The sequence below is a fragment of the Cyprinus carpio genome, chromosome B25 (assembly GCF_018340385.1).
Source record: "Cyprinus carpio isolate SPL01 chromosome B25, ASM1834038v1, whole genome shotgun sequence".
In the NCBI taxonomy this organism is placed as follows: domain Eukaryota; kingdom Metazoa; phylum Chordata; class Actinopteri; order Cypriniformes; family Cyprinidae; genus Cyprinus; species Cyprinus carpio.
Window position 1 is genome coordinate 9,381,284 of NC_056621.1, and position 22,860 is coordinate 9,404,143.

A 22,860-nucleotide genomic window follows, 5' to 3' on the forward strand; every position below is an offset into this window, starting at 1 on the left:
AGGTTTAAAAACAACATGAAAATGAGTTAATAATGACAGGATTGTTCATTTTTAGGTAAACTATCCCTTTAAGACTCAGTTTTATATAGGCCTATAAAAAAAAGAACTAAAGCTAAATCAAAATCTTTCCAAGAACCCCATGGAGTTTGGTACATTCTCCAGACTGGAAATCATGGGTCTAGTTCAGGTTGTTTGGGTGACTCATAGGTCAGCAGAAGAAAAAGGAGATGGAGATAGGGTTCAGGAAGAGAAATCAGAAGCGAGAGAGACACAGAGAATCAGAGATTTACGCATTATGCCAAGAGTGCTGGAGACTTGCTGGAGATAGACCAGGCAGGCTGAATTGGATCTAAGCCAGTTCGCCTATTTTTTCCACTCTCTCCCAAACGATCACGAACTCACAGTAGCTTATAGACTCACACATGTTGCGGACACATGCTGTGTGCATCCATGTGATCTGTACATGTTAGGGAAATGTGTGTGTAAGCAAGTATGTTGAGTTTATGTGCTCGTGCCTGCCCATTGATAGCGGCTGCATCTGTTTGCGTACGTGTGCACTCATTCAGACGTGCATAGGTATGCATGTGCTATATTAAGAACGTCACTCACCCCACAAATCCCACTGACCTCATTATATTCTCAGCAATGCTATCACTACAGCTTAGCACTGGCCCTGCCAACACACGGAGCAGACACATACACACAGTGCTTGATAGCAACCATTGAGATAAAGCTGAAACAGAAATGTAAAATAAAGCATTATACTGTGGTTTTATGCATTTTTCAGATTCTTAGTGTATGTATTATCAAAGACTTTAGAAGGGACTTTGATATTATCACCTCGTTTGCAAACTCTTAAGAAAAAAAAAAACATACATTTTAAGTTAAAATCAAAATGGGCATATGTTTAGTATTATTTATACACTATTGTAGTATTTATACATATTTTGAATTAGATATTATATTTATAATTTCAGTTCTTATTTTGAGTTTAAGCAATTTTGTTATGTGTGCTTTCATTATTTGTTTAATATTTATATTTAGCTTATTTTTATTTTTTATATTGGTGTTAGTCTTAGTAAGTTACTTTAAATTAAACTTATTTTATTCAAGTTAATGTCAAAGCAAATTTTTTTTTAAGTTTTAAGTAGTTTTTTCCATTTAAAAATGTATATATTATATCAGTGTTAATTCAGTTAGTTTTTTTACTTTAAAAACTTATTTTTTTATTATACTTATTATACATTTTTCATTTACGTTGTTTAACTAGTTTTTCTTTTAAAAATGTTTTATTTCAGTTAACAATGATGATTTTTTAATCGTTTTAAACTATAACTCAAAATTTACCCCAATATTTTTCTTCTTAATGCAAGTTCCTGTAAATTAATTACTGGTTCATAATATTCAGAAAAATAATTTTTTTAAAAATGTTATGTGCATTGACACATCCAGAATTTGCACAACATTTAATATTTACAAACCACTAAAGACAAATAGAAAAAATGCTTATTTAATTTTTTTGTACACTGCAAGGAATGATTTCATGCAATTGATTTTTTTGTTTTTTTCCCACAAGGTACATTTAAATCAAAGTTTTCTGAACCAAAACAGTCATAATTTAGCATGTCATGGCAATTTTCCAGCCTCTCTTGGCCCTACCAATAGGCTGTTTTTTTCTGCTGTGCCTTTAAGACTTCTATGTAAATTCCCTCTTTGCATGTGAAATGAGAACCAGTGCTTTGCTGAGCTTACTGTGGGTTTCTTGGCCATGACTCAAGTTTCTTAACACTCAATTGGCATCAATGACATGCATGGCTGGTTATTTGCTTTTAGTTTAGAACAGTTTTTACAATATCTTTTAGTTTCAATAACTATTGAATAACTATTCAATAACTATTGGACTGGGGGGGAATGTCTGAAGAAGTTTTGTTTTGTTCTATTATAGTGATAAGGTAAAGGTTGATTTCTAATCATTCAAGATTTTCCATACAATTCCAAAACACAAATGCTGAAGTCGAACACTTCCGGTATTAGACAAACATGCGTGCACGCAACACAAACAGGATGCAGGATAGACAAAATGACTAAGAATATCACATAACAGTTAATCTGATTAGCTTCCTAGCATCAACGTGGTCAAAGTAGCTACTACAGTATACCTGCGCTGAGGCATTAACACTGGAAGCAACCATGAGTCATCTGCAAATTAAAGCTTTGTTCTGGTGGTCACAGGGCGGCTTATTTGGGTCATCCATAGAGATTAGGGCTTTGTTGTCATAAGACGGCCATCTCTGGACTCCGTTATGAATTTATAATAGTATTATTTAGCAAAAAGGAGACCACCCACTTTTTTTTTCACAGGTCCAGCTTCTGATATTCTTCCCATTAAATTTAATAACATTTCAACAAATACATATAAACCTTGAATTCATCCAATCAGCTGTTAATACCAACATTTAATTTGAACAAAAATGAATCATATTACAACATGTGATTCTAAACTTCTTAACTACTCATCCTATGAATCTTTTCAAATGATGTAAGAGAATCAGTAAAAGCACTACCATGTAAAATATACAGTGTGTGTGTGTGTGTATAGAGAGAGAGAGAGAGACTTGTGGCTTTCATCAATAAATATGGTGGAAGAAAAATTAGTAAAAATAAATAAATAAATAAATAAATAAATAAGCAAAATAAAAAAAAATTACATACTTCCCCAGTTAATTAATTACATTAGAAATTGCTAACCTTTTTTTTTTTTAGGTTTTTTTTTTTTAAATAATGCTATGATTAAATATGAAAAAAAGTATTGTCTAATTAAATATAACATTTCCAGAACAGAAATCTGAATATTTGATAAAGTCAGGTTTATTTTTTTTTTTATTTTGTCGACATATTAAGTTGAGACAAAGAGATTTTGGATTTCCCAATTAATCACTCGATAAATCAGAAAATACTGTCAACAGCCAGAAAAAAAAATTTTTTTAAAAAATAAAACGTTTATAATCAGCAAATTATAGACTGTAAAATCCTTCAGCATATAGATAGAAAAAAAAAAAACTAAAGTTTGTTCTATGTAAGTGCTACCGAAGTGGAGATTTTAGGCTCTATGCATGACAGAAAAATTATTTTGAGAAAACAGTCTTTAAAGGTACAGTAATATATATATATCTACACATGCAAATACACTTTAAAGTGTATATTGGATGTTTTCTCTCCACTAGTCTGAAACAACACATTATGGAAAGCCAAATAGGCCAAAATCTATATTTGTATAGATCTATATGTATATTTACCTGTAGTGTCTTGGTCTGTGTTAAAAACTTTTGTATTGCTAAAAATTTATTTCACTGAGGAGAATTTTTTAGCAGACTGTTGTGCTGTATTGACATTGATGCTTAAAGGGATAGTTCATCCAAAAATGAAAATTATGTCATTAATGACTCACCCTCATGTCGTTCCAAACCCGTGAGACCTCCGTTCATCTTCGGAACACAGTATAAGATATTTTAGATTTAGTCCGAGAGCTTTCTGTCCCTCCATTGAGAATGTATGTACGGTATACTGTCCACGTCCAGAAAGGTAATAAAAACATCTTCAAAGTAGTCCATGTGACATCAGAGGGTCCGTTAGAATTTTTTGAAGCATTGAAAAAATATGGTAATAGCAAAAACTACGACTTTATTCAGCATTGACTTCTCTCCCGGGTCTGTTATGAGCGAGTTCACAACACTGCAGTTTAGTGATATCCGGTTTGCGAACGAATCACTCGATGTAACCGGATCTTCTTGAGCCAGTTCACTAAATCGAACTGAATCGTTTGAAACGGTTCGCGTCAACAATAAGCATTAATCCACAAATGACTTAAGCTTTTTTAACATGGCTGACACTCCCTCTGAGTTCAAATAAACCAATATCCCGGAGTAATTCATTTACTCAAACAGTACACTGCCTGAACTGCTGTGAAGAGAGAACTGAAGATGAACACCGAGCCGAGCCAGATAACGAACGAAACATTGACTCGTTGTCGAGTCAAGAACCGTTTCTGTCGAACGCGTCCGGTTCGAGAAGCGAGGAGCTGATGATACTGCGCATGCGTGATTCAGCGTGAAGCAGACTGACACACAGCGCGTTCTGAAACCGAACTGGTTCTTTTGGTGATTGATTCTGAACTGATTCTGTGCTAAAGTTATGAGCGCGGGTAAACTGAAGGCTTGAATCAAGGGCAATCATCGCCAGTGAAGTCATTACGTCGAGCGCAAAAGAACTGGTGAACCATTTTCGGCAACCGTTTTATTGAATCAAACTGTCCGAAAGAACCGGTTCGCGGAAAAGAACAGAACTTCCCATCGCTACCGGTGATCCGAAAAACCGATGCAACCGGTTCTTGACTCAAGAACGAGTCAATGTTTCGTTCGTTATCTGGCTCGGTCATCAGTCAGTGTACTTGTTTGAGTAAATGAATTACTCCGGGATATTGGTTTATTTGAACTCAGAGGGAGTGTCAGCCATGTTAAAAAAGTTAACAGCTTAAGTCATTTGTGGATTAATGCTTATTGTTGACGCGAACCGTTTCAAACGATTCAGTTCGATTTGGTGAACTGGTTCAAGAAGATCCGGTTACATCGAGTGATTCGTTCGCAAACCGGATATCACTAAACTGCAGTGTTGTGAACGCGCTCATAACAGATCCGGGAGAGAAGTCAATGCTGAATAAAGTCGTAGTTTTTGATTTTTTTGGACCAAAATGTATTTTCGATGCTTCAGAAAATTCTAACGGACCCTCTGATGTCACATGGACTACTTTGAAGATGTTTTTATTACCTTTCTGGACATGGACAGTATACCGTACATACATTCTCAATGGAGGGACAGAAAGCTCTCGGACTAAATCTAAAATATCTTATACTGTGTTCCGAAGATGAACGGAGGTCTCACGGGTTTGGAACGACATGAGGGTGAGTCATTAATGACATAATTTTCATTTTTGGGTGAACTATCCCTTTAAACGTAGATGGTCACATGGTATGTTAATGTTTTTACGTCATAATCATTGACTGTTTCTAAATGTCTCATGGCATTGTGTCTGGGTGGACTGGGGCAAGAGTTTTGAATTGCGAATATTAGCATATATTAGCTCTTTTTATGTTAAAAATGCAAGAAAAATCTTGTTTTCCATTATAAATGCTGTTTCAGGAGGCTGGAAGATCCATCTTTTTAAATTGATGGATCAGTTGTACTGTAGGTTGTGGATGTGTGAATTTGAGCTTAAAAAAGAACAGAGGGTGTTCAGATCATTTAGCAAAGACACGAGAGTAGGAGAATGTGAATGAGAGGCAGGGCTCTGCATGTATGAAAGAGAGTGAAAGAACCGATGGGAGGTGCCTGCACGTGTCTGAGTGTCGAGAGGCAGGACGGAAGAAAAAAAGAGTGAGAATCTGTGTTAGCGTCAGGGAAAGATGAGAGCATTTACACGTGGATGAATGTGTTAAAGGGGAAGTTCACACACATGAAAATTAATCTGATCCAAAATGCTGAAACAAAACCCATACGATTTACTTTCTTCAGTGGAACACAAAGTACATTTTTGAAAAATATCCTGGCTAATATTTTTTCAATATAATGAAAGTGAATGGAGATTGGAGAAGACACCTTAAAAAAGCAATATAATGGAGAGGAAAATGAGTGAATAACTTAATTTTCACTACTTGCCACTTTCCATATTTAACTGAAAATTTCTAACATTTAAATTGAGTGAATATTATCATTTTAAATCTTACTTTGCCCAGTGACACATGAAGAAGAAACCTAATTCAAGATATATACTACAGACCAAAAGTTTGGGTTTGGTAAAATTGGTTTGTTTTTTGTTTTTTTTGTTAATGTTTCAACAAAGAGATATTAATACAATTACTGTTTCCTACTTCAGTATATTTTAATGTAATTTATTCCTGTGATCAAAGCTGAATTTATAGCGTCACTGCTCCAGTCTTCAGTGTCACATGATCCTTCAGAAAACTTTCTAATATGCTGATTTACTGCACAAGAAACATTTCTTATTAATACCAAAAAACAGCTTAATATTTTTGTGCAAACCATGATCTCTTTTTTATGAAGATTCTCTGATAAACAAAGTAAAAAAAAAAAAAAAAAAAAAAGTCATTTATTTGAAATAGAAATCTTTTGGAATAATGTAAATGTTTTACGATATTTTAATGCATCCTTGCCAAATAAAAGGTTTTGTTTGTTTAAATCTTCCCAAACCTTTGAACAGTAATTATCTGAAAACAAAACTTCTCTGCAAGTTTGCTTCTCAAATAAAAGGAATATTTTAACTGAAAAACAAGATAAAAAAAAACAAAAACATTTTCATTATATGGAAAGGAGCAGGCAGGATATTCGTCAGAAAGTTCACCATTTGTGTTCTGCATGAAAAATTAAGTAATTCGGGTCAGGAACAACACAAGGGTGAATTAATGACATGACACAATTTGTGGCTGAACTATCCCTTTAACTGTACTGAGTTAGAGAGACTTGCTGTCAAACAATGTTTAGTCTCTGTTTCCATCAGAAAGTGTGTAGAAACATTGCTACCGTTCAGCAGTATATAAATAGAGCGGCAACTAGCACATCTCGACCGAATCTCGCAGCACCTGGATCAGTGTGTGTGTGTGTGTGTGTGGGTGACGATACACACACCATTTAGAAGCCCTCTATTAGTGAATGGATGGTTTCTCACATCCAGCCCTCACTCTCTGACTGTACTCTTAACGCCTCCAGAAGCATCCCACAATCCTCCTATCATTCTCCTCTGTTATCTAATTGTTTGTCCTTTTCATACCCCACGCCATCTTATTCTCTCCCTTACTTTCTCTCCTCTGCCGTTGCCAGGACAACCGGCAAGGCACGGGGTGAATGCAATCCTAAGATCTCTTCATCCAACCTACCTCGCCGTATCTCACAGTCTCCCTCACACACTCGAATGCTCTCGCACCCACATGTTCTGACCACACTACACGCTACAACCCCATTTAAAGCTTCTCATGTTAAAACACTCACACACACATGCACTTGGGTTGGCTGGCTGGGTGAAGACAGCTAGAGCAGAAAAGATAAGGGTCCAATCGATGAGCATCGACATGCAATACTGCACCAAGACAGCCACTGCACAAACAAGGAGAGAGAATGAGACCAGGGGAAAAAGTTCAGTGAGAAAGGGAGACCATCCTCTTACATGGGGTTCATACGGTTCATTTGCATGAATAATCTGCCTAAAAGTCTGTTGAAACATAACATAACATGTTCATTAAAACGCTGAAAATAAGTTATTTTGTTTCATTTTCCAGCAAAAAATAATATTGTAATATTTTTAAAATATTTTTAAATAAAATTGAATAATATATGAACAATTGTATTAATTGTTTAATAAAGAAAATAATTTAAATCATACAATTTGAAATAAATGCCTAAATTAACTATTAATCAATAAACTAAATAAAATTAAATTATTACTATTTTATACTTCAATATTTATTCAGTAAAATTAATTTTATTGTTAAATAATATTTATATTAATAATAATTTTAATAATAATTGAATTTGATTTCAATGAACTAAATAAAATTTAATTATGAACACTTTATTTTAATATTCAATAAAATGTAATAATATTTAAATATTAATGGTTTCATATCTGTAATATTATTTTTATTAGCGCAGTTTTAATTAAACGACTAATTTAACTATGTATTAATTTACTACTAATAACTACTTATAAACTTCAACTACCAAAAACTATTTCAAACTAAATTAAATTAAATTAATCCTACTTTATGCTTTAATTTATAAAAATGTAACAATTTTATTAATTGTTAAATAATAGTCATATTAATTAAATTAATCCATTTCAAAATAATTTACTAAAACAACTATTAACAAACTTCCTTTAAAACTAAATAAAATACAATTAATAATGCATTTATAATATTATTTTGCCAATAATTTGTCTCAATTTAAGTAATATTTTCCTATCTCATGCAATTTTGCCACTAAATCATTTTATCTTGTTTTCTACTTACTGGAAAACAAGACCAAAATTCTGATTAAGAAATGATTTTTTACAGTACACAATCCAGCTACCATGCCAGCATGATGCTGTGCATCATCATCATGCAAAGTCGAAGTCTCGATCGCACACAGGTAAAACAGATGGGTGTGATGAATGGGAATCACTCATTAAAAGGCGAGGTTGTGAACACTAGCTCTCTTTTATTGTCTCAGACACAGACCACATTGATTTCCTGAGTGAATTATTTAGCAGCCGAAGCAAGCACTGTTGCCTGTTCTTACAGGTCCAGATGGGAAACACTAAACAATACTTGTGTATTGTAGAGGATAATTGTAACATTTTTGGGCTTTTGATTATTTATTCAGAAAATGTTTAGCCTAAAGCTTTAAAAAATAATTCCCTCAAACACAACAGTCACTGGAGGAAGTTTCCATAAACTGTTCTGCAACCACTTGACAGCATATGATATTTACATTCGAACATGGTTATTTAAACTGCAGTGAAGTTGGATTTCAGATCACAAAGTAGAGACTTGGCAAGTTTACGGGCGTTAAAACAAGTGAGAATTACAGTGTCAGAAAGGCATGACTCTGTGGAGTCCCGAGAGCGTCTCTCAGAGTGAGGGTGTGTGACTGCTGTGTAATTGTTTGCTTTCAGCCTGTATTTATCATCAACCCTTGGATAATCGGAGTGTCAAGATCTTGGTAGGCACTGAAGCATGTGCCTTATAAATTTAATGACCGGATTGTTCATTGGCTAAAAATTATGCTTGTGTGTGTTTTGCTGTGGTCTGCTTCATAGAGCAAGGTTTTCCCAATTAAAACCGAACAACCAAATCACCATCCATACATAAATTTCAGTGTAAAACTTCATGTAATGTGATATATTTTTTAATAAAACTAGATGGGCCTATTCCACAAGGGGAAAAAAATTACTTTGTGGAACTTGATCAAATATTGATTAAATTATGTCAAGTTTGTGTTACTAACCAGAATGGAGCCAGAACTTGAATGAGAGAGAAACAATGCTTAAATATCTGGAAAAATAAAAGTAAAAACCTTTCAGAGGAAAAAAAAGTTATTACACTTTGATTTAAAAGGACAGTTCACTCAAAAATGAAAATTCTGTAATTAATTACTCACCCTATATTTATTTCGTTACATGTATGTAAGATTAGTTTGTTTTTTTTTGATTAAGTGAGATTTCTTTCTGTGCATAGACAGCAATGCAACAAACACGTTCAAGACCCAGAAAGGTATTAAGGACATTGTTAAAGTAGTCCATGTGACATCAGTTGTTCAATCTTAATTTTATGAAGCTATGAGAATACTTTTTGAATGCACGTTGAAGACTGACTCAGAAGTTAGTTATTTTTGTTTTCTTTGCACACAAAAGGTATTCTTGTAGCTTCATAAAACTAAGGCTGAACCACTGATGTCATATGGACTATTTTAACAATGTCCTTACTACCTTTCTGGGCCTTGAACGTGTTAGTTGCATTGCTGTCTATGCAGGGTCAGAAAGCTCTCGGATTTCATCAAAAATATCTTCATTTGTCGTCCAAAGATGAACAAAGGTGTTGCAGGTTTGGAACGACATCAGGGTAATTAATGACAGAATTTAATTTTTTCCGGGTGAACGATCCCTTTAAGATTTAAAATGTGCAATGATTATTCATTTACAATAAGACCAGTAACTTAAAATAAACAGCTCTGGTCTTATTGTGATAAATAATAATAAAAAAAAAATATTTGCTGATTAACCTAAATATTTACAATTTTGTCTACAAGTATATATACTGCGTATATAAATTGCACACTTCACCTTAAATGCAAGAACACAAGCCCTGTCCTTTTCTAACTCTGTCTTTCTCTCCACATTTCAACATCTTTGTCCTGGACCGATACGTCCACAGGACAGCTCACGCCAGAGGGAAAGCCGATGCCGCGATGACGGCAGCACAGAAAGCCCAGGAAGAGTGCAGACTGGCCCGGATCACCGCCAAAGAGTTCTCCCCCTCTTTCCAACACCGAGGAAACAGTGAGTGCAACCAGCTGAGTCTGGAGACTAAAAATAACAGGGGCTTCAAACTGTTTGACAGTGTGACTAAGCTTTCCAGTTAGCTGTGAAAGCTAAATATTCCAATAAGTTAACTTTGAAAACACAGTCCTGCTGTCAATTGAAAAGGTGCTAATATTTTTCAACGATTCTCAAAAAGACAAGCACGATTTAGCACTGATCATTTTATGCCAGCACTGACAATCAGTCAGAAGTAGATTTATATAAGTGTGTGTGTTATAGCTCAGGAGAAGAATGGCAGAGTGTCGGTGAAAGCGTCTGTATTGTGTGAGTGTAGGTGCCAGATGGGTTCAGGACTGTAGGGGTCGATGCCCCTACTGTGACATGCGGGGGGAATGAGTGATAGAGGAGGCAATAAGAAGATGAGGGGAGGTCAGCGCTGACCTTTCCGACAAGCCCACGCGAAGCTAGCCGACATACACAATGAAATTTATGCATGCACACACAATACCCACACACACATATTCACACCACCCACATACATAAACACACATATACGCAGTCACACTTTCGGTCGCTGTCACACCCCCACACATCTGCAAGAATTTATACACTCTCAGATCACATCCCATCACAAAACACCCCTTTACAGGAGAGCTATAATCACTCATGCTGTGCTGGATCAGTGTATGCGACCTCCTGGCATGGTTGATATTTCTAAATGATAAAGTTATGCCATGTGATGACCTTAGAAATGTTAGAACAAACTTGGTTGAGATGTGCTGACTTGCAACAGAGAGACTTTATGAGGTTAAGTTGAAAGTTATGTACTTACGGGTGCATAGGGATATGCGCCTGTAGCGCAAACAGACTTGAAAATCTTCGGGTCTCATTAGCTGAGCTGATTAGAGCAGCCATGGTGCTGACTCTGGAAAGCTTTGATAAGTTATACTGTATTAAGCTTACCAGGAACGGCCCATGTGCTTCAAGCAATCAAGGGTTGTACGGGGAAAACTCACCCAAAAATTTTAATTCTGTTATGATTAACTCACTCATATGTTGTTTTAAACCTGCTAGCTAACACAGGAAGAGAATTCCTAAAGAATCTTCTTGCAGCTCTTTCCTATATTTCTACAGTTTTAATAGTGACCAAAACTCGAATAAAGACCATAACAAAAGATTAGGGATGTACCAGTATTAAAATTCTGCCAAATATGTTAAGCTACCAAACATAATTTGCATGTTTGAACTGGCACACCACTTTTAGTTTAGCATAGCACACCAACATAAATCCAAATGTTTACAGACTGAATGGCAATTATGACTATCCCATAACATAGCGCATGAGTCATATGGGGAAAAAGGTGCACTAAAAAGAGCAGTTCTGTAACTGTGCATATACAAATAAGAATTTGATTTAAGCCTGCTTAAAATAATTTCTATATAATCTTAATTATGTACATTTTTGTATTTATTTATTTTTTCCTTAAGACAGATGGAAGCTTATGCAAGGGCATGTTCCCTTCCTATACACCCCCTTTGCAGAAAGAAGTACAACATTTAAAGTGTGTGGCATGCCTACATGTTTTAAAATTAAAACTTGTCTCTCTGTCTCCGAGTAGGAGTGGAGTGCCAGCGACCCAAACAGCAGAACTCGAGCGAGAACGACGTGGAAGTAATCTCCAGTGGGACCGCGGATAGCACTGAGCTCTATATGAAGGGTTCCACGCCCCCAGACCTTACCCCAGACTTAAGCCCCACTCCCAGTCGCCCCTCCACACCTCCCCGAAGCCCGACCACTAAATCTTCCCACCGCACCAAAAACGCCCGCTTTCTGCGACAAACTGCAGTGGACGAGGAGCGTGGTGGAACACAAGAGATCCAGGTGCTGATGGAGGGGAGAGGTGGTGGTGGTTCGGGTGGAGGTGGAGAGTACCTGAGGGCTAACAGTTGGAGCGAGGACAAGCGTCCCTCCCGTGGGGGAAGTAGTAGAGGTGGTAGTCGGGGCAGCAGCCGCTCCACAACTCCTTCAGTGCAAGACGAGGTACGGGTTGGAGCGGCACGGGCCAACGGACACAAGCACTCCTCTAATCATAAGCCTCGAGACCACAGCTCCTCGAATCACAAAACTCAACGGGAAAGGAGGCCAGATGGACCCTCATCTTCCTGGACATCTCAACGGGTACATGGAGACAGTTTGGCTCATTCCCGTCTCTTAGAGCAGGATGAGGAAAAACTGAGCAATTACGAAATGGAGATGAGGCCGTTGCAGCCAATGGACTCCCATAACTCCCAAAAGCCCTGTGGGCATGGGGAGGAGTGGCACAGTCACTCAGAGTCCCGTGGACATACACATAGACGGGGTAAAAATCGTGACCGGGATGTCCGGGAAGCCTCAGGGCCCAGGGATGCCCAGGGAGGGCCGGCTCCGGACTCAGTGCAAAAGTTGGATAGTCTACGAGTGGGGGAAAAGCTAGAGGCTCGGCCCCTCCGTAGGGACCTCACACTCTCGCCCCCACAGAAATCCCCACCTATTGCACTACAGCACGATGATGAGAATCAGTCTCAGCTCAAAGTGAACTCGGTAAGTGAAGATGCACTACACGGAAAACAGGAATAATTTCCCCAAAATTGAAAGTTTTGGTATCATTTACTTAACCTTGTGTCAGTCTAAACTCGTATGACTTACTTTCTTCAGTGCAGCACAAAAAGAGAAATAAGAAAGACTTAAATACATTTACAATAAAATACATTTACAATAAAGCTTTCAAGCTTTAAAAAGGATGCCAAACACCATAAAAGTTTTGTAAAAGTGGCCTATATGAGCTCTGGGTAAGAAACAGATGACAAAAACTTGCAGGGGTGTTCAGTTGTGATCCTGAAGGGTCAATATCCTGAAGTGTTTAGTTCCAACCTGCCACTCTTGCCTGGGCGCTTCTATTAATCCCGAAGGCCTTGATGAGCTGGTTTAGGTGTGTTTGATTAGGACTGAAGCTAAACTCTGCAGGATAGTGCCCCTCCAGGTGCAAGATTGGACATCCCTACAGGTTAAATCTTAATTTCCAGGTGAACTATTGCTTGAACTTAATAAATAAATTCAAACAGGGGCACCGTAACAGGTGGAAAAATTGGGACTATTCTAAGGGCCCGAGGAGGGAGAGGGGGCCCAAATGCGATTTCTACCAAGGGGGCCTGAGACAATATACTGTTCAAGGGGCCCAGAAACCATAGCGGTGCCCCTCATTTTAAACATATTTCACAACCTTAACATTTCATTAAACATTTTGTCCAATAAAACATTTGAATTTTGAAACATAAAATCCAATTACAGAATTTCGAAAACGATCAAATACTTTTCTAATCGACTGCAAACGCACCAGGTGTTTTAGTATGCATCGGTGTCTGAGAGCCCATGAGTAGAAAGAATAACCTCCACAAACACAGGGTAGGTGTTTGGAGTCCCAAGGGAATACAGGACCTGACAACAGCCTGAGACACACAACCTGGACACATATCTACACTTCAGACTGGCCCCTTCCACTGCCTAGCAGCCCTACGATCTCTTGCTGCACTATGAACACCTTGGTAACAGCAAATTGGCAAAGTGGCTCCTTCCACAATGCAGCCCTGCATTGGCTGTCCCACACTCTGTTGCTAGGGAACAGCTTATGCCTTGCTCGGGTTGCGGCCAATCAAATGACAAGAGTGAGTTCTAGGAAGGAGGGGGTTTATGTTTGTAGCTGCAGAGAGGCAAGCAATGCAGCAGACTTGTGTAAGACAGGTTAACATGAAACAGAAACACATCTGCACAATAGCTTGCCCCGATTATGCTGTCAATGTTATTAACAACATTTATGCGTTCCGGAGATATCTAAACTGATAAGCTTAGCACATGAGGAGGAAGAACAGGCCCTACATGGTACACAACTGTCTGAGTCTACAATAAAACAACTGTAGAGAACAAAATGTGTTTGCTCAACAGGAAAATGTGCTAAATATGACTCTATGAGATACGCTTGTCCTAATTCATTGTGCAAAATCAGCGCTCACGGCGTCTTCTTAACACTACAATGTCCGGTTCGCTTGTCACAGCCTAATTTCATGCCTCACATGTGTCTTGCATGTGCAGCACGCGTGTCCCTCTGCTCAATGGTTGTAAACATTGTCCAAGACACGCTTACATGAGCCCATCAATTAAAATGTCCACTAGACAAGCCCGGCTCTTTGCAAATACGTTGGTCCTTACGAGGGCTGGCACAATGCAGTACAGACTCTCATTTCCATTGAGATAATACCGTATCTCTGGTGAGCCGAGGGGAATGGAATAATCATGCAGCTTTCTCTAAACGCACTGTAGAGTGCAAATGTGTTTTGCAGTGAATCTAGGACTTTAGTATGTTGACTGCCTAATACACTGTGGAGCAAATTCACATAACAGTTGCGCAATTTCAGCATGTCAAACTTCAGCGCAAAGTCACTCAGCAGGTGCAAAACATGCTAGAATATCGGCATGGGTATTTTAGTCATTGTCATCCTGTATCAGCGCAAACATGCCTCCTTTCAATGCAAATTAGGTTAATAGAGAGCAGTGTATTCACACAGAGTGAGTACTATTTGCTTGCTGCACAAAATGTTAACTATTTGCAGTGCACTCACAACCAACTAAGATAGAGAAGAGCATTATAACCAACTAATATCCAGACACACAGGGTAGTCGAGTACACTTAAAGCCCTATTCGCATGGGATTAGTATTATCTTGGGACCTTGTGTGATTTTGAAATTACTCCCCCCCCCCCCCCCCACATCTGAATTTCGTGTGGTACATTCGCACGGGATAAGCGAAGCCTGTGATTTTACTTGAATTTACTGATTTATCTCCCGGATACCCGGATGTCAAGGCTTTAAGAGTCCCGTTCTATGGTCCGGTTAGATGGATTTTAAAAAAAGAAACTAATATAGTCTCGTGCGCGGTGTCATTTACATTTCACCAGGTTAAAATAATATCTCAAGCTTTATGCTTGATTTATTTGTAATACATTAACCTCAAAACATTTTCAGCTTTCTCTTTCTGCAAATTGTATGGTGTAGCGATATGACAGCATCCAAAATACTATCAAACACTACAACGCAGCTCCATTCTTCGCGAAAGATTGATAAAAAGTCGCACAGGAAACAAAAACCTCGAAAAACGATATACCACCTGCCAAATCACAGAGATGCCGATTCGCACGGGACTAATATTATCACAGGACCTCGGTGTTCGGTGAAAAATGGTAGGTCATTTGTGGGGTAATTTTTACTTTACAAATTACAGACATGGCCGATTCGCACAGAATTAAAATCACAGAAAACCTTCACAATTATTACAAATGACTGGAGGTCACCAGGTAATACTAATCCCGATTCGAATAGGGATTTAGGCATTTTAAAGAGACAGTTTATGCGCCTAAACTGAAGCAATGCTGTACTATCTAAGGAAAGCTGCGTAACTCCAAAACATAGCATCATTGTCACAAACAATTTGGTCCATACTGACTGCCCAGGGCTGGATGTTTGTGATAGCTCCTACATGTAAGGTCTGTAACATTTACTGTGATTATGTGTTGGGTAATTCTGATAGCCCCTCCCCCTTCGCTACGTAATTAAAACTGCGACAGTTGAGTGCATGAAGTGTTCAACATTCCACACTTTTTTGGGAGTATTTAAAGTGCAGTAAAGTGTAATATTTGGGGTAAAATGTAAAGTTTTTCGTTTTGGAGTTTTCAGTGTGAACACTACACTATTTATAATATAAAATATAATACATGATTTGGGACACACCTTAAATAATCAGCTTGCCAAATGTTAGCCACCTTCAAATGCTAAGTAAGTACACTAAGTGATTAGCTTGCCAAATGCTTAGCTAGTATACCAAGTGATCAGTTTGAAAAAACTACAAAAACATAAAAACTGAGAAATTATCTGTTTCTTTGGGCATTAATGATCATAATAATGTAGTTTAGTCGAAATACATCATACAGCAATTTTGTAAGATTTCTAATCAGGCACTAAAATTAATACCCTTTAAAAGGTTATTTTAGCCAATGAAATCGCTCTGGGGTCATTATTGTGGAATTACACCAGGCAGATTGTGTTCAAAACGGATTTTTCGGCATGTTTGCACTCTTACCTGATTTGCATAATTTATTTTAGTGAATCAAGTTCTAAAACGCCATAGCATGCAAATAAGCGCTATTAATTTTTTTGTGAAATGCACACTGGATAAACATATACTGACCTTTCTCTTTTTTTCTGTCTCACTCAACAGGGCTCCAACACTATTCTGGTAGTCATGGTGATTTTGCTCAACATTGGAGTCGCCATTTTGTTTGTCCATTTTTTTATTTAAACTCTGCATTGCCTATCAATTCCTCTTGTCCAGCTACACTATTATCAAATCAATACTAGTGTCATCACAGCTGATCTGGTTCCGGCCCGTTTTTATAAAACAAACAACCAGTGTGCTTCTATTGAAGTTACAGCACGTCAAAGGAGGACTGAGAAAGGCAACGACACAAAACTGGGCTCAGCAGTTCTGTCTGCTTTTCTGTCTCCAAAGAGCTCGTTTTGATTTCTTAATTCTTTTCTTTTTTTTATCTGAAATAGTTACAAGCATCCTTTTGAACTTCTAGTTTTATCCTATGTATTCATTCACTCATTAATGCTGTTATAAATTGATATACTTGTTTCTCTTTTTTATTTCATATTCCTTACTTGCCTTTTTCTTGACAATGCTGGTGGCTTTTTTCGGTTTTCGTTTGGTTTGTATTTGGGTGTTGGACTCATTTGAATGGTGGCTTTGGTGAGGGAGGGTGTGCAAGGTGGCGTAAGGGTGAAGGGCGACCACCATCAACATCTTTTCGGGTGACGACAGCGTTACACAGCTATGATGTCAACAGGTTCAAAGTGATGGGAAACGGCCCCTGTCTAACCCCACCCGCCTCCCTCGCGCACCTCTCCTAAGCATTGCTTATGTTTCTCCATGTCCTCGTTTTTGTCACTCATTGGAATAACACACCAAGTGATCCTCCCATTTCCAGTACACCTCCATTTTCCTTCTTTGTGGTACGTCAACTACCAGCAGACTCCAGAATGTCATGGTGGGCCTGAAAACAGTGGACCTAAGCTTTTTGATGTCTAAACACCTTCGAATTTGCCTAAAAATGTTGCATATGTTGAATAGAAGTCGGCTAAACAAGCACAACCAAAGTGGGTTAGTAAAAGTTCAAGTCTGGTAATCACAAAGACACAGCGCCACCAGCGTTTCAGCATCTGCAACATTTGCACTCGGGCAAATCTGACCCATATGCATTTGGAAAAATTCCCAGATCCAAAAGTTCTACGATCTGAAAGGGCTTCATCATTAATCTTGCTCCAATTGAAACTTAGAAGAAAAAAAATCAGCAGAATAAATCATAACACAGTTCGACTTATTTATCTTTTCATAAACAGGTCCTGGCTGCATGTAAGATTATACACTGTACATTCAACACGACGTAGCATGGGTTTGATCTTTTGAAGCACTTTCCTAAGTTTGAGCTTTTCTGCAGCATTATGTTATTTAAACTTTGTTTGAATGTTGTATGAGGGCTAGCACATGACATTCTGTGAGGTCATCATCATTACAGCGCCCCCTTACTCTCTTTGATGAAATCACAAGATCGTGCGGGCACCTGCCGACCTCACCATGCACACCTGAAAGCCACATGCTGCGCGAGATGCTGGCATTCCCGACCAGACATTCAAGAGACTGTTAACGTTTTTTCCCAACTGCTGCTTTCAAAAAACAAATATTTATTGATAAAAGGAAAAAAAAAAAAACTTTTTTAGCTATTTGCAAGATGTCTGAAAAATGCCGACTGCCTTGTTTTTGTAAAAGTAAAAGAAAAAAAAAACAAAGTTGCATGCTAACGTATGTTTTAGTTTTGTATAGATAACCTTATCGGGGAAAAAAACGTACGGAAAAGTGTGCTAGTAAGGTTTGGATGCGGCGTAAAAACTGCTAAATTTAATTTGGACTTGTTCAACACATTCTAATGTGAATTTATAAGATATTGTATGAATTGGTGATTTTGTATGGATCTTACTTGTACGAAAACGTACCATTAGTATGTAAAATTTCGCCATGAGAACGCACCTCAAAGGAGTCTAACAATCCCCACCAATTCGCCAAAATACTTACAAACTGTAATATGAGTGTGTTGAAAACTTACTTTATTGGCCAACGCCTAGTACATAGTGAAACAGGTCTGATCGGGTTTGTCAATGATGAACCCCTGGTCCGAGTGCTGGTCTTGGCATCCAGCGGCCTTTCCGCCCCAAAATCTGAGACGAAACTAAAACGAGTGAAACAAACAATCAAAGAGAGGTGTTTTGTTTATTTTTTTATAGCCAGCTAACAGAACGCAAAGTCTGAGATGTTTTTATAGCATGTGTGTATGGGCTTGTACTTTCCCCCTTGAGTCTGTCCTCCTGGCAATGATTCATTCACAGTTTGTGTACTCTCTCTATCCCTTTTTCTCGCCCACTTCCCTTCCTTCCACATATTTCTCCCGTTTCTCTATCCAGCCGAAAAAAGGAAAACAAAAGACCAACAAAATGAAATGTACAAATGACAACTATGCTGATGTAAAGGAACATTTGGGCTGGGGGCCCAAATGTATGGAGTCGTACATTTGCTCAACTCGAGTCCCTTGGTTGGTCCGAGAAGTTTGCAAGCTCGCTTTGATACCACAACCGCTGTATGTGACTGGGATGGTGGGATTCCAAAGGGTCTTTGAAGCAGGAAGTTGCTGCAGCTGACCCACACCGCCGGCTCTTGTACCGTTTGACCTGGATGTATCCGTCACCCTATGCGCCTATAGCATGCCCAAGCATGCCCAGTTCTTTTATCTCTCTCTTCCTCTATCATTCAGTTCTTTACTTTTCCTGGGGATCTGTTTCTTTTTGAGTTATATGGAGAAAATAATGAAAGTGTTTGAAAGTAAGCTCTTGTGTTGTGGTTTTTGTTTTATGTCCTTTCTTTCTCTGTATGTTCCAAAAGTAACAAGTCGCCACATTTCGATGCATTTACAGAAGATGAAAATCATATTGTGGACCATGACCCCCACCCACCAAAAATTACAAATAAAATAAGGGGAAGTCATGTTTTACCCCAAAATAAAGAATTAATAAATAAACTTAAAATAATAAATTATTTTTGTATATTTGTAAAAGGACAAGAAAACCTGTTTTATGAGAATATTAATACATCCTCTTCACACTAGCACATTCTCATTAATGTAATATCTTTTTAATACCATGATGTGAAACAAAATTAAATTGTACACTGTTAGTAATACTATTGAGGGTAGTTATACTATTTATTCATTTGATTTGATTTTTTCTGAAAAATATAAAATTACTACAGTAACAAGCCAACATAAAAAAAAAAAATAATAATTACAAAAATGTTATGCATTATGGAAATAAGAATTTTTTGGTGCTGGGGTGTGCTTAGAAACAATGCAAATAATAATAATAATGGCTCTAAAATAGCCACAAAATATCTTCTTTTTTTAATTGTAAACTATTTCTAAAAATTACTAAAAGTAATAAAGTAAAATAAATACTGTAATACAGTACAGCATTTATAATGTACTATAAATACTATAATAGATGCATTATAATAATGACAATTTTACATGAAAATAAAAGTAATATAATAGTCCTTTATTTTCTTTCAAAATATATAGCTAATTCTTAATTTTTTTCCTTTTGATTTTTGGGGTAAAATACGGCCGGTTTATCACTCCTTCTATTTAATTAAGTTTGAGTGAAAGTGACAGAATTCTCTGTGCAGAAAATTGCAAATGAAAACAGACAAAGAGGTGATGCATGAGATTTCAATCACTATAGCAAACTTCATATAGAATTGTTCTCAATCAGGTGTGGCCAAAAAATATGGGTGTGGCCTCTCTCACTGCACACATCACACATATGAGGATTATCTTATTCTGAAGAAAAAAACAGCACTGTCAGGACGTCCTCCACAAACCTGTCAAAAATTTAAATTAATCTTCTTGATAAATTGAGAGTAAAAAAAAAAATTGAAATGCACTGAAAATATGAAATACAGTCTGCAAGGGCACAAGGCCAATTCATTTCATCTTCAAGTCTCTCTCATGTCCCTTTCATCCTTGTCCTCTCCTGTAGAAACTAACCCCACATGTCATCTCTCCTATTCTCACATCACTGAAGCATGAGGTGGAACGCTTACAAATAAATGTAAAAATCCACCCCATAACTGACTGGAAAAGATTTGCACCGATTCACAGAGACACCTGTGCAAAACCTCTCAATCTTAAAGGAACAGTTCGCCTGAAATGAAGATTCTGTCATTATTTACTCACCTTCATGTCACACAGTCCAAATATATGACTTTCCTGCATCTGTGGAACACACACTCACAAAATGGGAACTGGGTCTGTCAAACGCCCCAAAAATACTCCATAACAATATAGTAAAAGTGGTCTATACATTAGTTTGCTATAGTACAAGAACCAGACTAAAATTTATGTTGCGCTTGCATTTTAAGACTTGTGATGTGTCTCGGCAAAAACACAAAAATTTTTATTTAAATAATAAAAAAAATGGTCTCTAGGCCTTGCGTTTTTCCCCATTCCACTGCCCACAAGTGTTGCACTTTTCATAGTAAAAATGTGTTCTGTGTGAATGGTCCCCTTTTTATTTTTGTTTAAACTATTCCTTTAAAGGTATAAGTATATTAGAATAATTACAAGCTACCAATAAATCATATAGAAGCTTTCGTGAGTTCTACAGTATTTAAATACGCATGCAAATCTCAATCAGCTATCGTTTTGTGTGTCAACCTAACACTGTTTTTAGCCCGCTTCGCAGAGCGTGCTCCTGTATTGTTGCCATGTCCACTTTTTAAAAGCAATTCTTATTAAGCATCTTTGTTGTTTGGGCTTGGCTCATAAGCGATCCAGCTTATGGAGTTAATAATGTTCATATTATATTTTGGTATGCTTCTTATTTACAAAGATACGTGCCGGATAGTTCTTATTTACATTTTTTTTTTTCCTAGGAAGATCTGGCAACACTAATGAGTCGAGACGTGCCTTTGAATTTTAATGAAATTGCACTTCCTTTGACCCTACTGGGCATCGGTGGCATTTTTACATGACTGCCTCTGTCTCCCCTTCACCAAAACTGTGCGTCTGACCGGCTGCCTGTCTGTTTGGTGGATGTCTGCTAGGAAGTTAAGCCAATTTTGTCTGAGATTACTGTAACTGAATCACTGTGTTGAGTTCAGCCTTGTCCCAGTACTAGAAGAGGATTATGGGTGATTTCTTTAAATCTATTGGTAAGACGGAAGTCAAGACGGAGAAAGAGAGCTCTCAAAACAACCCCTAACACAGGGCCTAGGCAAAGCTCACAAAAACATTTCCAGGACACCTCAAATCAAAACAGGAAACTTTTCTCGCAAAAAGAAAATTAGGCCCATTATTAAAGGGATAATTCACCCAAAAATTTAAATTAAGTCATTATTTACTCATCCATGTGTTGTTCCAATGCCATGCCGTATGCCCTCCTTTCCTTTTACAGACCACAAAAGGAGATTTTTTTGACTTTTTATTAAATTTTTAGTACATTTTAAATAATGGAAATATTTTTGCATATACATTAATGAATAAAGAATTTGCTAGTAAAATTGCTGTATTAAACTCATTTTATACAAGTATGTAAAATATGACAATGTAGGAATTTTAAAACAGTAATAATGAGATTTTTGCATTAGGGCAGTGAATGTATTTATCGTAAGTACATGCAATACAAAAAAAGATTATATACACACTATTGATTAGTAAGATTTTTATGTTTTTTGAAAGAAGTCTCTCATGCTCACCAAAGTTGGATTTCTTTGATTAAAAATATAGTGTGTGTGTGTATATATATATATATATATATATATATATATATATATATATATATATATATATATATATATATACACATACATACATTTTTTTGTGTGTGTGTGAAGTTGAAAAAAAAAAACCCATGTCTTTACCACCACTTTTGATTAATCAAAAGATTTTTGCGAGAGTCTACTGTATCAATTCTTCCTGAAACTTCACTGTAACACCTTTGGTCAGTAAATGATCATTAAATGGCTCCATTTACAAGCCTTTTTAAACCGTGTCCAAACAAATTAGATAATGTGAGGAAGCATGTCCCCAAGCTATAGAATTAGTCAAGCTTCAATTATGAATCATTATCTTTTATCAAACTCTCTTTCTTATTGGTTCAGCACACTAATGAGGTCACAAAGACAGCCACTAGGTAAATAAATGGAATCCATCAAGTAACGTGACCTACAAACATCTTAGAGAACTAGCAAATCTGTCCCGGTTTCTCCCTCTCCCTGTCTTTCTTTCTCCCTCTCACACACACTCTACTGATGCGTCTCTGACGACAGCAGGTTCATGTGCTTCAGGACGTCAGAGCAGGGCTGCAAAAATGGTTATTTTAGTTATTTATAAACTCTGTCTTTTTAAAAAAAAAATCAGAATTGTAAAAAAGATGGCGAGATGGAGAGAGAAAGAGGGGAGATGAGAGACAGTTGGCTGCATAATCTTAACCTCATCCATTTCTGTATCCGCCATTTATTATTCATTAGCTTCTCTTTCAATGTATAGGTCAATGTGGGAAGCGCCTTTCATTTAGA

The 22,860-nt window shown here is 37.2% G+C and overlaps 1 protein-coding gene across 1 annotated transcript in view; it reads left to right on the plus strand.

Moving 5' to 3' along the window:
- Positions 1–19,114, plus strand: part of LOC109063096 (junctophilin-3-like) — a 34,818-nt gene extending 15,704 nt beyond the window's left edge. Inside the window, exons 3-5 of the mRNA XM_042752724.1 lie at positions 9,984–10,108; positions 11,710–12,671; positions 16,396–19,114. Of these exons, the coding sequence (XP_042608658.1) occupies positions 9,984–10,108; positions 11,710–12,671; positions 16,396–16,476 (1,168 nt within the window). The 3' untranslated portion in view covers positions 16,477–19,114. The remainder of the gene's footprint in view (positions 1–9,983; positions 10,109–11,709; positions 12,672–16,395) is intronic.
- The last annotated feature ends 3,746 nt before the right edge of the window (positions 19,115–22,860 follow it).